The following is a 15142-nucleotide window of genomic DNA, read 5'->3' as shown; positions in this document are numbered from 1 at the left end:
GTCTACTGGATGAATCCAAAGATGATACCTAAGAACATAAGTACAGCCTGCTGGGTCAGATCAGGGGTCCAACTTGTCCAGCATACTGTTTCACGCAGCAGATAACCAGTTGCCCTGGAAGACCAAACAGGGTTTAGAGACAGATCTTCCCCGATGGCGCTCCCAATGCAAACAGTATTGCAGCTAAGGGATCCTGTGGGTTTCTAGAATACTCTGGAAATGCTGAGATTCTTCTGATACCCTTGACTGACTGATGATCTAGGGCAGGGGTGGAGAACCTCTGTCCCACGGGCCGTTTAAGGCCCACAACATCATTGGCTGCGGCCCACAGACTCTCCTATGGAAGCCGCCACCATTGCTGCTGCAGGGCCGCGCTTCCTGGTGAATGGATGTGTGTGTGTGGAGGGGGGGGGAATTGCATCACCTGGGCTGGTGGGTAGGGCTGTTGAAAAAAAAATTGGTAAAATTCGGATTCGGCAAAATTTGGCACGTTTTGATTTGGGAAATGCCGAAGTCCGAACTCCCCCGATTCGGATCCGTGGAATTTGGCATGAGATTCGGAGTTTGGGGGGAAATTCGGCTGTTTAAAGCCATTAAAAACACATTTGCGCCTTTCCGCGGCTCCGGGGGGGCATGTTTGGAGGTAGAGGTCCCAAACTTTCAGCAAAGCTTGAGGGAACCCTTCTTGCAAGAACCCCCAAGTTTTGTGAAGATTGGGTCAGGGGGCCTTGAGATATGGGGCCCGGAAGGGGTCCCCCCTAATCTGCCCATTGCAAAAAAGCCATTACAAACACATTCACGGCTTTCTGTGGCTCCGGGGGGGGGCTTTTTGGAGGTAGAGGCCCCAAACTTTCAGCGTAGCTTGAGGGGATCCTTCTTGCAAGAACCCCCAAGTTTGGTGACGATTGGGGCAGGGGGTCCCGAGTTATGGGGCCCAGAAGGGGTCCCCCCCTCCGCCCTTTGGAATGAATAGAAATAAATAGATCGTTTGGACTCAAAGTTTGCAAAACCATGCAAAGCAACAAGTGACACGACCTTGGGAGTTTGCAAACCATGGAAAGGGACAGAGGCGCGCTAGCTATGCATAAGGAGCAGGTGGGGGTGGAATTTCCCCTTTTGCATCGGACTCGGGAGTCAGGAGTCTCGGGACCGGGCAAATGCATTGTTTAAGTCACAATTTGAAAACCAGTTTTGAGCGAGCATCAAAACAGACCTAACCGATCTTATGAGTGAGGGAAAACCTGAGGACACACAACTGAAGCCCCCACCCCTCAAACCAGGAAGAGAGAGATGCGAGCGGGCACCCACACATCCAGGCAGAATGGGCGAAACCCCCCCTCTCAAACCAGTATGGCTCGGCCCCAAACGGGGAAAAACCAAGGAGAAGGAGGCGCGGGTGCTGAGCGGCGCCAGGGAGAGACTAGCGCAAGCCGCACCGTCACACTCAACCCCAGGCTAGGGGAAAAACCAAAAGCAGAGCACAGCACACACTCCAGCAGAGGCGATCAGGCACACACCCTCTGCAGAATGGGCAAAGCTCCCCCCTTAAACCAGTACGGATCGGCTCAACCCCAAACGGGGAAAAAAATCAAGGAGGAGGAGGAGGCGCGACCCGGGTGCTGAGCTGAGAGAGACTTGCTAGCCGCCGCACAGACTCAACTTTAAACTTTAAAACTTTAAAAGCAGAACACACACTCCCGCAGAGGCAAGCGGGCACACACCCCTCGGCAGAACGGGTGAAAGCCCCCTTTGGCTTCCCCCCCCCCACCCACAGACTCTACTTCCCCCCCCACACACACACACAGGAGAAAAGGTATAGAGAAAAAAACCCAAAATCAAACTGTGTGTGAGCTCTAGCCCTGCGGCAAACCCATAAACAGATTCCAGCAGACGGCAAGTCCACAAAAGCAGTTTTATTGGTTATAATCGACAGGTTTCAGAAGCCATATTTCAGAAGAACACTAGTAAGGGGCAAAGGTAAGGCACAGGCATATATGGAAGAGCAATAGGAGATAACTGGTAACCCAGGCAACCCCCCTCCCAGAGGCAGGAAGGAGTACTTGGCATTTCCCACAGTATGGGAATTATGAAGACTAAACACGGGGCACAGACTGGCCTTGGACAGAATAGCACAACAGCCCCTGGACCCTGGACAGAATAGCACAACAACCCTCAATCACACTACTGCATACCATCCTCATGGCTTGCTCCTGACACTGTGTGGATGTCTTCCAGCAGGAGCATGGAGGAGAAGTAAATCCAATCCTATTCCGATAAGCACCAGCAGCTTGGCCCAGTCAGGAATCGGATCTCTCAGCAGCACTGCCACCAAATTGTAAGGCAATGAATACAGTTGGGACGGGAGGGGAGGGACAGGAGTTTTTAGACTCTTCTCCTGGCCATTTCAAAAGTGAGAATCCCTGCTGATTGGCCAGGAGAAGACCCAGCTTGGCCACCATTGGCCGTGGGAGAATGCTGCTTACTAACTGACGGTTATGCTGCTGATTCTGAGCCCTCAAATTTGTCGAATTTATTCAGCGCGCCCCAAACTCGCCGGATTTGGCTTGTCGTTTTCTCGCCTTTTTTAAAATTCGGTTCCATCCAAACTGAAAACCGCAGAATCTGGGGGAATTCGGCTGTTTTTCAGTTTGGGACGAACCGAATCGACAGCCCTACTGGTGGGAGGAGTGGCCAGGAGAGTGTGTGCGCAGGGGGCCCACTTGCTGGGCAAGCTGGGTAGCATCGCCCTCGCCTACTTCCTGCTCACCACCCTGGGCTCAGCTGCCCTGGTTGTCGCCCTGGGCTTCATCATCAAGCCTGGCCTGGGCACCAGTGCCCTCAACACCAACGCCCTGGGTTTGGACCAGCCTGTTCCCAATAACAGGGAGACTGTTGACTCCTTCCTGGATCTGGCCAGGGGGGGCTGTGGCTCAGTGATAGAGCATCTGCTTGGCATTCAGAAGGTCCCAGGTTCAATCCCCGGCATCTCCAGTTCAAGGGACCAGGCAAGTAGGTGATGTGAAAGACCTTTGCCTGAGACCGAAGATGATTGAAGCCGCTGCCAGTCAGAGCAGACAATACTGACTTGGATGGACCAAGGGTCTGACTCAGTATAAGGCAGCTTCATGTGTTCCTGGAAGCCAGGAAACCTTCCCCCAATCACTGGGCCTCTAGCACGGCCCAGTAAATGCGTGGGTGGGTGTGGGTGGGGAAGCTGGGAAGGCTTGCACGGCCCGGTGAATGCGTGTGTGTGTGTGCGTGTGGGAAGCCAGGAAGGCGTGTGTGTGTGTGGGAAGCCTCCCTCCCTCTCTTTACTTCCTTCCTTCCCTCCTCTGCATAGCCTCTCCTAGGATTGCCAACCTCCAGGAGGTGGCTGGAGACCTGGCAACCCTAGCCTCCCCCCCCCAGAGAGCTACACCTGGTATGGCCCCCGAATGATGTTATAAATGTGCAAATGGCCCTTGGCAGGAAAAAGGTTCCCCACCCCTGATCTAGGGTGACCGAAAGGATCGCTGCCCTGTTCCTCTCCCTCCCTCAAACAGAGGCCAAATGTCATTGTTTATTAGGTAGTTGGGGGAAATGAATAGGATTTGGCGATTTGAGCAACACTGGCAGAAGACAGGGCAAATCAATCAGAATATGCCATAGAACTCATTTGAAGGCCTATGAGGTAGAAGTAAAAGCTGCAAAGAAATCTTTCTTCTCTGCCAACATTGCTTCAGCTAAGTCTTGTCCATTTCAATTGCTTAATGTGATTTTGTGATCTGGTAACACTTAGATCCAACTTACCCGCACCTGGCACAAATGTGGTGCTTACTTGGAATATTTTGCAAGAATCTTTGCTGATAAAACCTCTGTTATCTGACCTAAACTAGAATCCAGGTTGAAAGTGGATGAAGTCCCTGAGATCTCAGAAGCAGACACTTGTCAATACTGTATGGACAGATTCAAATTGATTTCATTGATAGATGCTGACAGGATATTGTGTGTTGTTGATGGATGCTGGCAGGATACTGTGTGCTGTAAAAACTACCACCTGTTCTTTGGATCCTTGCTTGCTTTTGTTCTGGCCTCAGGCTTCTAACCCCTCTTGTCTCCTCATGAGCAGAGACTTACCCTGCCAGCTACAGCTTGATGTGGTGTGGAGTACAGTGATAGCAGCCTTGTATACCAGTTGATCCAGCAAAAGCACCATTCCTCACCCTCAGATTAAATTGGCTGGGGGGCGGGGTATCAGTCCCAGCTGTTCTAAAATCAGCTTCTGAAATTCACTACGTCCTAATCTGACATGGCTGATGTCTAACTAGCTAGGTATAGCCCGATCCTGTCAGATTTTGGAAAGGAGACCACCAAGGAAGATCCTGCAGAGGAAGGCAATGGCAAACCACTGCTGCTTCTCACTTGCCTTGATAGCCCCTTGCTGGGGTCGCCATAAGACAGTGATGACTTGATGCCACTTTATATACACGCTATTAGACCTCTGAACGTTTCTCAGGTAGGGATACAGCTAATTGAAGATGTGGTGGGGCAGCAACTTCATGTATAACTGGATGACACATTGATTCTCGACCCATTTCAGGTCACAGTCACATGGCTTTTTTGACCCAGCATGAATACTGTTGGGAAGTGGTTTTACCCCCTATTTTCCAGCAATGTGGTACTTTCATGCATCAGGCCTGGTTAGGGGATCAAGGCAACTTTGACTGCCCTGGCTGACAATCTCTGTTCACAGCACAATCAAGCAATCCATCTGTGCTGATTTTATAAGGTCTGTCAGGGTCTTATGACACAGTTGATCATTGCATTCTATTATAGTGTTTCATGGAGTTAGTGTTAAAGGGATGGACCTTTGATGGTGTCTGTCACTGAAAGGATGCAGAAAGGTTTTCCGAGAAACTGATGATACGGCAAACGGGGGTTCGTGGGGGGAGAGAGAGACCTGCAGATCGTTATTCAAGAAAACAGTTTATTCTGGCAGCTGCGACCCAGAGCACTCTACCGAGTAAAAATCTCTGAGCCCCGATCGTACTGAGGAAGGGATATTTATCCAAATTCAAAATATGACAACCCATCAACATTCAGGGTAGGCCGATAGCACTCCAGACATCGAGGCGGCGCAGTAGCTCAGTTCTATCCAGTTTCTCCTATCAATGTTTACAGTTCACTCTGACTCTCCATGACTCTTAACCCACTTCCTTAGCACGCAGACATACAGGGATATTCTGCCCAGCAACAAGCCATTCCCTGGCTGCCCTAATACAGTTGACAGAAAGGAAAAGAGATTATTACAAATTGCTAAATCAGTGGAGCTTCCATAGTCAGGGGAAGTCTACCTGCTGTCACACTGACAATGCAATCCTAAACAGAGTTAAACTCGTATAAGTCCATTGAGGGCAATGGTTTTAGAATGGTGAGGCACCTGTTCCCCCGCCACCAGCCGCCGCCTGCACGAGGGCGGCCCCGCCATGCCCGGTGGCCCTCGGGGGCCTGGGTCTGCCTCTGGAACGGGCGGGGTGGGGGGAGTCGGAGACCCCTGGGGCAGGCGAGGGCGGCGCGTGGTCCGCGGGGCTCTGGCGGGGATGCGGCGGGAGACTCGGGCCCGGCCGGCCGCGAACCCGCCTTCCCAGGCGTTGCGTGCCGGGGCCGAGAGGCCGGTCGGGAAGAGCGACGGTCTGGTGGGCGGAGGACGGCGCCTGGCGTCTCGCCGCCACACGCCCCGCCAGGCCCAGATCCCTCCGCCAGGCCGTCCCGGCAGCCGGCCACCACCAGGCGCCGCCGCCATTGTCGGGCCTAGTGCCGGCGGTTGGACAAGGCCGCGGCGGCAGGAGGGCGCCGCTCTCGCGCGTCCCGCGTCTTTTTCAGGCGCAGAAACGGCTCTGAAGGGGGTCGCGGGAGAAGTCTCGTTTGTTTTCTCTTCCCCCCCCCGCTCTCGCGTGGAGTGTGACGTCACGGCCCCCCCCCCGCAGACACGGGAAGTCCTCGAGGAGGCGGCATGTGCGGCGGCTGCGTGAAGACGAAGTACCCGGCTCGGGTAAGAAGGCCGGAGGGTTCCTCTCAGGAGGAGCCATGAATGCTGCCGCCCCTCCCCCCCCAACCGTCGTCACTCGGTTGGGTGCTCCGAAACAATCAGCAACGCCCCCCCTCCCCCTCCCCCTCCCCCTCCCCCTCCCCCTCCCCCTCCCCCTCCCCATCTTTACTTACCGCCCTTCCTCAGTAGTAGAAAAGGGCCAGAGTCCAGTAGCACCTTAAAGACCAGCAAAAATATTTTCTGGCAGGGTCTGAGCTTTCGTGAGCCACAGCTCACTTCTTCAGATACAGCTTAGAAAGTGAATCCATCTGTCTTTAAGTAGAGGAGAGTGAATTCAGACAAGCATTCGTGTGTAAGTGTTAACAGTATGTAAATGTGAATAGCAGGCGTGATGGGGTTAGGGGTGGTATGCAGGAGAGTCTGATGTCCAGGGGAGAGATGGGGGTGGAGAAATCAGCATTGGTAGTGAGCCATGAATGCAAGGTCTTCATTCAGCCCGGGTAAATGCATTGACTTTAAAATATTGTCGAAGGCTTTCACGGTCAGAGTTCGTTGGTTCTCGTAGGTTATCCGGGCTGTGTGACCGTGGTCTTGGTATTTTCTTTCCTGGCGTTTCGCCAGCAGCCGTGGCCGGCATCTTCAGAGGAGTAACACTGAAGGACATTGACTTTAGTTTGAATATCAACTGTAATTCAGCAGTTTCTCTGTTGATATTCAAACTAAAGTCAATGCATTTACCCAGGCTGAATGAAGACCGTGCATTCATGGCTCATTACCAATGCTGATTTCTCCACCCCCATCTCTCCCCTGGACATCACAGACTCTCCTGCATACCACACCTAACCCCATCACGCCTACTATTCACATTTACATACTTTAACACTTACACACTAATGCTTGTCTGAATTCACTCTCCTCTACTTAAAGACAGATGGAGTCACATTCTAGCTGTATCTGAAGAAGTGAGCTGTGGCTCACGAAAGCTCATAACCGACCAGAAAATATTTTTGTTAGTCTTTAAGGTGCTACTGGACTCTTGCCCTTTTCTACTACTGCAGACAGACTAACACGGCTACCCACTGTGAACGCCCTTCCTCAGTTTGGCTCCTTTGTGGTGTTTTAAACTGGAGATTTTTGTTTGTTTGTTTCCAAATCGGGCCTGGGACTGCGTCATAAGTGGGAGAGTAGAGTAGGTGTGGAGTTGGTGACGCTTATCCTCAAGGATGGGCAGCTAAGCCGTAGCGTGGACCGGGTTGGGGTGAACCCCCCCCCCATTGTCTCGCCGACGGAGCACAGTAATTGGCCCTCTGTGATGTGTCCTTCTAAACTGATTCGCCCCAGCAGGAACACTGATTCATTCACCCTCCTTAGGAGGTAATACGTTTGTGATCATTATGTGATACTGGGAAAATTGATAAATTGCCCTAAAATTTGGGTTTGCCAGTGACAGGCCAATTTTTAAACAAATATATTCATATAATCTCTATTTTGTAAATTGTATTTTAACTTGTGTTTTGTTATTTTATAGTTGTGTGCAGCTAAATTATGGTTGATTTGAGCCATGACTAAATTGGAAAGGTGGCATATTTTTAAATTTTAATTTTTAAAACAGGACTGTTAGGTAAGCCAGTATTATCAGCTCTATATTACAGGGAAGTTGGCACAAATTGTAGCTGAGAGGTGGTGACTTGCCTAAGAAAAAGCATTCAGTTTTCATGGGTGGTTTGAAATTTAAACCAAGCTCGTGCTTTTAGCAAGTTTTACATCAGCTCTTAACGATTCTGTTCTATGAAAAGGGTGCTGTTAATGTAAACATATATTTTCTTTTCTGACTATTTTAGGGTAACATCTGCTTGGAGAATGGGTCTTATTTGCTGAACTATCTGGGCTGCATTGAATGTAAAAAGAGGGATTTTGTGATGATAATTAACAGAACATCAGAAGAAGAGGATGGAGAAGAAATTATCACTTATGATCGTAAGGAGATTAAATTCTTTTGCTGATTAAGGGAGGAGCAATGATGGTAACACCAGTAGGACATGGTTGGGTAGGGGCATCTCTAAGGAATCGATTGCCAAGCGTCTTCCTTTGTCTACTATCACTTTGAATCTGTGAATAACTTTGAAAGCACAAATTTGACTTGGAACGTTCTCTTGACTGGACTTCTAAGTGGTATTGCCTTCCATGCCTTTCTAAATCTCTTGCTTTTCATTTCAGATGTGTGTAAGACCTGTCACCATGTGATAGCCAGACATGAATATTCTTTCAGTGTAGTGGATGATTACCAGGTACAGACCCCTTGTAACATCTCTAAAGAGTTTCTTTATTAATGATGTCCACTGAAAACTCTAATTGTTGTAGCATTAAATTCCCATGTTTTGAAAGACTCTAAAGGCCATGTGTGCATATTTGATGTCACCTTTGAGTGAAAGTATGAAGGTGGTTTCTGTATTACATATTGTAGCTGTTAACGCTACTTAAAATTCAGTGTTTAGTGTGTGAAAGGTGAATGTGTGCCTTATTTACTTCATTTATGTCCTACTTTTCTCCCTAGTGGGGACCCAAAGTGGTTTACATCGTTCTTATCTCCTCCATTTTGTCCTTAAGATGACACTGTGAGGCAGGGGCTGAGCGTGTGTCACTGGCCCAAGGTCACCCAGCAAGCTTCAGTGGCTGAGTGGAGATAAGAACCTGGGTCTCCCAGATCCTGGTCCCACACTGTAACCAAAATGCCACATTGGCTCTCATAAAATAGTATCTAATTTGATACTTAAAGTACAATGAAGTCAAGTGAGAGAGAACGTTCAGCTTTCATCAGAGTTTTTCTTTAGAGTCAGTAGGCCCCATTCATGAGATAATTTGGGAATACACAAGGATAATCTGGGATGTAACTGGACCTTTGGACAAGTTTTAGATGATAAGCTTTGATTTTTCATCTTTCAAAAGTTCGTAAGTGTAAAAGACTGCAAAATACTTTACTCAACATATTGTAGAAATTATTAATCTGTAGTAATAATGCAATGTCAGTGTTGATGCAGAGCCGATCTGGCTTTACTATATTAGCCAAACTGAATACTGAAGCATTGTTTTAGGGCTTTCAGAGCTCATGTGGCTTTGTTGACTCTGATGTTCTGAATGGGTACTTTAAAAAGCTGAAGATGAAAATTCAAAATAAATTTGGAATTGTCCTGTTAGTTTCCATAGAACTTACTTCTAAGTGAGTATACTTTTAAACATTGCAGTCTCCCTATCTAAATTCTGTTGTTGGCATGAAAAACGGGTGGCTTTGTTGCTCCTTGTGAACAACAGGGGGATATAAAGAGCTTTTACACTTGATAGCAGAAGCTGTTCACTTTGTTCATGCAACACCTTTTAAGGCATTTGCTGCTCATTAAAAACACTACATGCTTGTTTGTCCCTTTAAACTGTGAAGGATTATAACTGCTAGAATAGCTCTGTATGCATTAGAACTAAGCTAAACCAAACTTATGAAGGTCATGGCCACAAGTATCATGGCGCAACTTTGTCTTGGGTTGTGTTGTGTAGGGGGTTGTGTTTTCCAGGCACTTTGAGGGGCTGGCTGATTTTCCACACCATTCTGAGACTGTGTCTAAGATATAGGTTTCTATGTGTGAGAGTATAGTTCAGTTTTCTCATTGTGCTCTGAAGCTCCTGAGAGCCTTTGTGCAGATCACACTCTCAGCCTAACGTGCCTCACAGGGATGTTGCAAAAGAGACGGGAACTGTAAAGCTTCATGTACACAGAAAAGAAATGATACCAACTTCAGTGAAGGATTTTGCATACTATGTCCCCAAGTACTTTACTTGTAGCTGTTGCTGCCCGGATCTGGCTTATGGAGGGTAGAGAAAGCAGCACCAGTCAATCCAGTAGGTATTTCTGTGAGAGCTAGGCACTGTGGTGGTTCATGCAGTAAAACTGGTGACAATTCAAAAGAGCAAAGGAACATGCAGTGTGTTTTCTGCCAGTGCCTCTTCCCTGGTGGTAAGCTGGCATTGTCAGATTGTGCTCCAGTCAGTTACTGAGAGACAAATGTTAGCTTTGCTGCTGCTGTTCACTTACCCATTGGGTCTGTAGGTCCTGCAGAACCCAGTTTCTCCAGGAATGAGAATGTAAAGGGACTAAATATAATCTAGCCTCAGTTCCAGATACGTGCTGTACGAGGCCTTGCTATAGTCTCTAGAAGCCTTACTGTAGTCTCTAGAAGCTTCTGTAATATAATGTAAATAGCTAGTTATAAATGTTTTATACTCTGCGCATCATGTAAGTGGTAATAAATTGGCGGCGGCTGGAATTTTGCCTTGATGGCATTGGCCAGTAGGGCTGTATTCTTTTGGTTAATTATGTTGAATGTTTGTCATAAATGTGTGTAAACAGGAGGGGGAACACAAGCAGAGTTCCGATTCTGCATACTATGCATGGCAGAATCTCGTATACAGCACAGTGTTGTTTCTTAGGCTCTTTGTTTCTAGCCCCGACTGTAAAAAAAAGTAAGGAAAATGTACCATAGCTGAAGACTTGGAAATTAAAGGGGATTGGGTGAGAGCTTCTCTGTCCTACTGTTTCACTGTTCTTTGCTTTTTGTGTATGTTGTTATTTCATCATTACTCTGAAAGCTGCATTGAGGCTATTTAGGTGGTTCTGTTCACAATTTCTTAGTCTTTTCGGGGTATAGATTTCCTTGGTGTATAATGTGGATTGAAAAGAGGAGGAGGTAGAGTAAGCATTGCCCTGAATTTAGGCAGCTATTTAGGGGCTGGTGTTGTCTCTCAGAGACTTTATATTTATTTATGTATTTATGCATGACATTTATTTCTGCCATTGTACTCAAAGTGGTTTATTTACAAACCAGAATAATTGCCTATAATATATACAATATAGAAGGATATAGGACAATTTGAGCTCAGGCGTCAACTATTACACTATATAATGTTGTCTATCTAAATCATGTGATTGTCATTGTAATAGTGATAAGTGGCCATCCAGATTAAAAAAAATCTGCAAGCAGGCACCACCCAGGTGTATGTTTCTGAAGTCGCAAATACACAGAAAAAAAATGCAAAAAGATTAAAAAGTGGGGAACACGCAACCAAGGTCCCCCTCTTGTCTCTTCTAATAGTAAAGCCTCTTTGCAATGATTAGTCTGGATGTATATCAGTCCAAATGGTCCATGGAGGTGCAGTCAAACCTAAGAAAATTAGGGTTTTCACCCCAGGATCTATTGACACTGAGTGGAGATCAGTTCAAAAAAGTAGTAAGGCAGAGAGTGGAAGACACTGAGAGACAGCATGACCTCGCAAGGTCGCCTGGTTTCATAGCCTCACAGAAGTTCAGACACCTGATGATGGTAGCCCCATATCTGATGACACTGGAGGTGAACAAATTTAGAAGGGCTTTTACGTTAGCCAGATGTGGGGCTTTGCCTTCGGCCGTCCTAGAAGGCAGATATAAAAAAACTCCTCTTTCCGAGAGAGTCTGCCCGTGCAAGGGTGAAGAAATTGAGACCCGCGAACACGTCTTTTTATACTGCCCTCTCTATCATGAGTTAAGATCTAAGACTATCCAAGAAATTTTAAGAAATAATATAGGGCTGCCTAATAAAACTTGTATCCCAACGACTACTGGAAGATAGTAACCCACAAACTTCGAGATGTGTGGCCAGATTTTGTGTTGCTGTATATATTTTATTTTGTGGACTCTTTGACTGATACTGTTTTTATTACAAATTTATGTTATTTCTGATTAGATGTGTTCTATTTTTTTGGTCAAATGACCATAAAATAAACTAATAGTAAAGTTGTGGCCTTTGCCAATCATGAAAACAGTAAAACTAGGTCACTGAGGGAGTTTGTGTGTGCTCTGGGTGGGAATTACCCAGATATTTGAAAAACATGACTTTGTAAATTAAGAACATCCCTCCCCCCAATAAAAGCCCGATGGGGGATGCAAATACAGTATTTTTCAGTGGAGGCTGTTTTGATGCTGATCAGGTTTTGAGGAATCAAGTAATGTGACATCATCTGCATGGGCATGTATGCTGGAGAGGCCTACTTCCTCCCTCCAGCCAAGGCTTAGTGCTTGTAAGCATCCATGCCTGGAAATAATTTCTACAGGAATTGGTGCACTTAATTTTAAGAAAATGGGGTGAAGATCAGAGTACCACAATTTGAGGACCTCTGTTTTTAGAAGAGGATCCTCTGTTGGTAAGCTGTTCCAGTGTCTAAACAATGTTCACTTTAATTGCAGTAATAAGGGCTAGAAACGTGCTTATTTGAAAGAGACCTGAGATTCTTGAGGTGCTGAATTTCATGTCCAGCACCATGTTCTTGGTGTGTCAGTAGACTAGACATTCTTGTTTTTCAACCAAGCATGACTAAAAGTTAACTGGCTGCAGCCCCATATGTAGGAAACAAGGCCCATCTTGAATACATGAAACACACTAACTTTTCCTGTGCTTTAGCCATCTTTACCTTTAAGCACCTTGCCAAGTCCTAGCATTCATTGGGCAGCTAGAAGTTTTAGCTAGGTGCAGCCAGTGCTGTGGCTGCATTAACTGCACATGTAACATGCTGTGGGGTTTACTGCATATTGCAGCAAAGAAAGTATGTGTATCTCCCAAGACACAATGTAAATGTGTTTTGTGTTTTGTTTCAGGAGTATACCATGCTGTGCCTGCTCTGTGGCAAAGCAGAAGATTCTATCAGTGTCTTGCCTGATGATCCTCATCTGATGACTCCATTGTTCTGAAGCTTTTTAAAAATCAGTTTTAAAACACTGCTTTGCTCCCAGGAAAAGATTGTTATTAAACAGATACATTTAAAAAATCACAACCACTCCATGTTTAGAGTGAAGTGGTATAATCCACCAGCAAGATTTTTAGGTTAAAACGTATTTATTTATTTACTTCATTTATATCCCACCTTTCTTCCCAATGGGAGAACCTAAAGTGGCTTTCATCATTCTCCTCTCCTCCGTTTTGTCCTCACAATAACCCTGTAAGGTTTGTTAGTTTGGGCTGAGTGTGGCTGGCCAAGGTCACCCAACAGACTTCCACAGCAGAGCAGCGATTTGAACCAGGGTCTCCCAGATCTGTGCTTGCTTACTTATCCATCCATATATTGTTCCCTGAACTTTCAGGTGGCATAAAAGGTGGCTGGCAGAGATAGCTATAGGGCATTATTGGTTCTTTTCCTGACAATGCTATTTGACCAATGTCTTAGCAAAGGAGAGTATCCATATTGCTTTATAATTAGCTTATTCACAAATGATGGAAGTAAGTGACGGCTAATGAAATTAACCATCAGGAGGAAAATGAGGAAGGAAGAATCGTGCAGATTCTTTGATAGTTAGCCACAGGAAGGTCCTGATTGACATGTGTGTTTTAATAAATTGCAGCAAGTATGGCAGTGAGTTAACTGTGAAATTAAAATTCTGTGCTGACCCTCTTTGACCTAGCAGCTTTCTATGGTTCAGTCATAGTAACATAATTTATGATTTAGTCATATGTGGTACAAGACCATTTCTGTCTGATTAGGAGGTCATTTACCACTGAACAAAGTTTGGCAAAGTATGCATCAGATGCAAAACCAAGGGAAGTGTGAACATTCACTCTTCAAGAATGGAGTCATGCACCCCTAACTACTAGGCTACTGTAAGAACACATACAGAGAAGTATGGTGCACTGGAGACAGCAGCTCCTTCGGAAGAATTTCCTATTGGATTCTGCTCTTCAAAGGAAACTCTCTGTTCTGACTGTCTGGAGTTTCTTAGACTTGTTATCTTAAACCGGTGTATTGATTTTTAGCTCCTGGAATGCCTGACAAAATGAAATCTTTTTACAGATTCATAGGGTGCTTTTTTAGATTAAAAGATCTGCTGTGAGCTAGTGTTCTGCCTGCACTCCTTATGCACATGTTTCTTTCCTCTTACATTTTAGAATTTCAAGGCCAACCATTCAATATGGCAAAAAAACAGAGAAAGATCTCATTCTGCAATTTCATGCCCTTCCCACTAAAAGGTTTGGCATTAAAACATGGCATGGTAAATGGGCCTGGGGTGTATGCGTAGGATGGCTGCATAAGTCACCACATTAATTCAGCAATGCACAGAGTGCATTGAAAGTAATGAGCCTGAAAAGAAATGGTGCTTATGCTTGGTACGCCCCTTCTATACCATGAGCATGGATTATAACACGGTTTATGTCCTTATTTTGCTTTTACCACTGTCTGACATGCAATGCCAAAAGAGCAGCAACTCTCCCACAGTTATACAGTTGGCTAGTAGTAGGGCCAGGAGAGAGATCCAACTCCCTTTTCAGCTCTCCAGCAATATGACTCCTTTACGAGTGGGCCATGTTGTCAAGGGGAGTCACGTTGCTGAATGGCTGACCCAATTTGAAAAAGCTGTCTTCACCATGCTAATATAGATCCCTACATGCAGGAAAAAGTGGGAATAGAAAAATAGTGCTCTGGGAGAAGTTTACTTTATGCAAGTGGTCTTTCTGCTATTTTACTCCCCATGGTATCTGTTATTCAAATCGAATAAATTATTTTCAAATTATTTAATGGAACTTTCGGACCCAGGGTAAAGGAGAGCATTTACTACGGCACATTTCCAAACGATGCCTTCAGCATTCACCCATGGTAGATATAAAAAAATTACTCATAACCTAACCTATGTCCCTGCTCCTCAGGTTCAATAGAGGATCTCCCACATATTCTGTTTAGTTGCCCATTTTACAACTCCGTTCGTTTTAAATTAACCCAGCATATCCCAGATGTTTAGATACAGTTGAGGGCAGAGTTAGATTTTTAATGGCAGACGTTAATTCAAAGATCACGCTTAGTGTGGCCTTTTATATCATGTTAGCTTCTAAGCTAAGGAAGAAATTTGTTGAAAATCAGACCCCGAAGTTGACACAGAATAATTTAGGAGAATTATAACATTCAATCAATATGTATATATGTGGCTGTCTGTAACATTTTAAAATTTTTATTCATGTAACCCTGGGTGTTGTGGGTTACACATTTTGTATGGTTTTAATCTGAACATTGTTAAGGTCTGTGACTAAAACATTAATAAATTGAGGGGGGGAA

The 15142-nt window shown here is 45.8% G+C and overlaps 1 protein-coding gene across 1 annotated transcript; it reads left to right on the top strand.

Annotated features, from left to right (window-relative positions):
* Positions 1-5987: 5987 nt before the first annotated feature.
* On the top strand, positions 5988-12806 carry CHURC1 (churchill domain containing 1). Its single transcript, XM_056850866.1, has 4 exons — positions 5988-6031; positions 7870-8005; positions 8246-8316; positions 12702-12806. Exons 1-4 carry the CDS (start codon positions 5993-5995, stop codon positions 12792-12794), a joined length of 339 nt encoding a protein of 112 aa, XP_056706844.1. The 5' UTR covers positions 5988-5992; the 3' UTR covers positions 12795-12806.
* The last annotated feature ends 2336 nt before the right edge of the window (positions 12807-15142 follow it).

This window comes from Euleptes europaea, chromosome 6 (genome assembly GCF_029931775.1).
Source record: "Euleptes europaea isolate rEulEur1 chromosome 6, rEulEur1.hap1, whole genome shotgun sequence".
Taxonomy (NCBI): Eukaryota; Metazoa; Chordata; class Lepidosauria; order Squamata; family Sphaerodactylidae; genus Euleptes; species Euleptes europaea.
The sequence above is the reverse complement of the archived record's forward strand: the minus strand, read 5'-3'. Positions and strand labels throughout refer to the sequence as shown.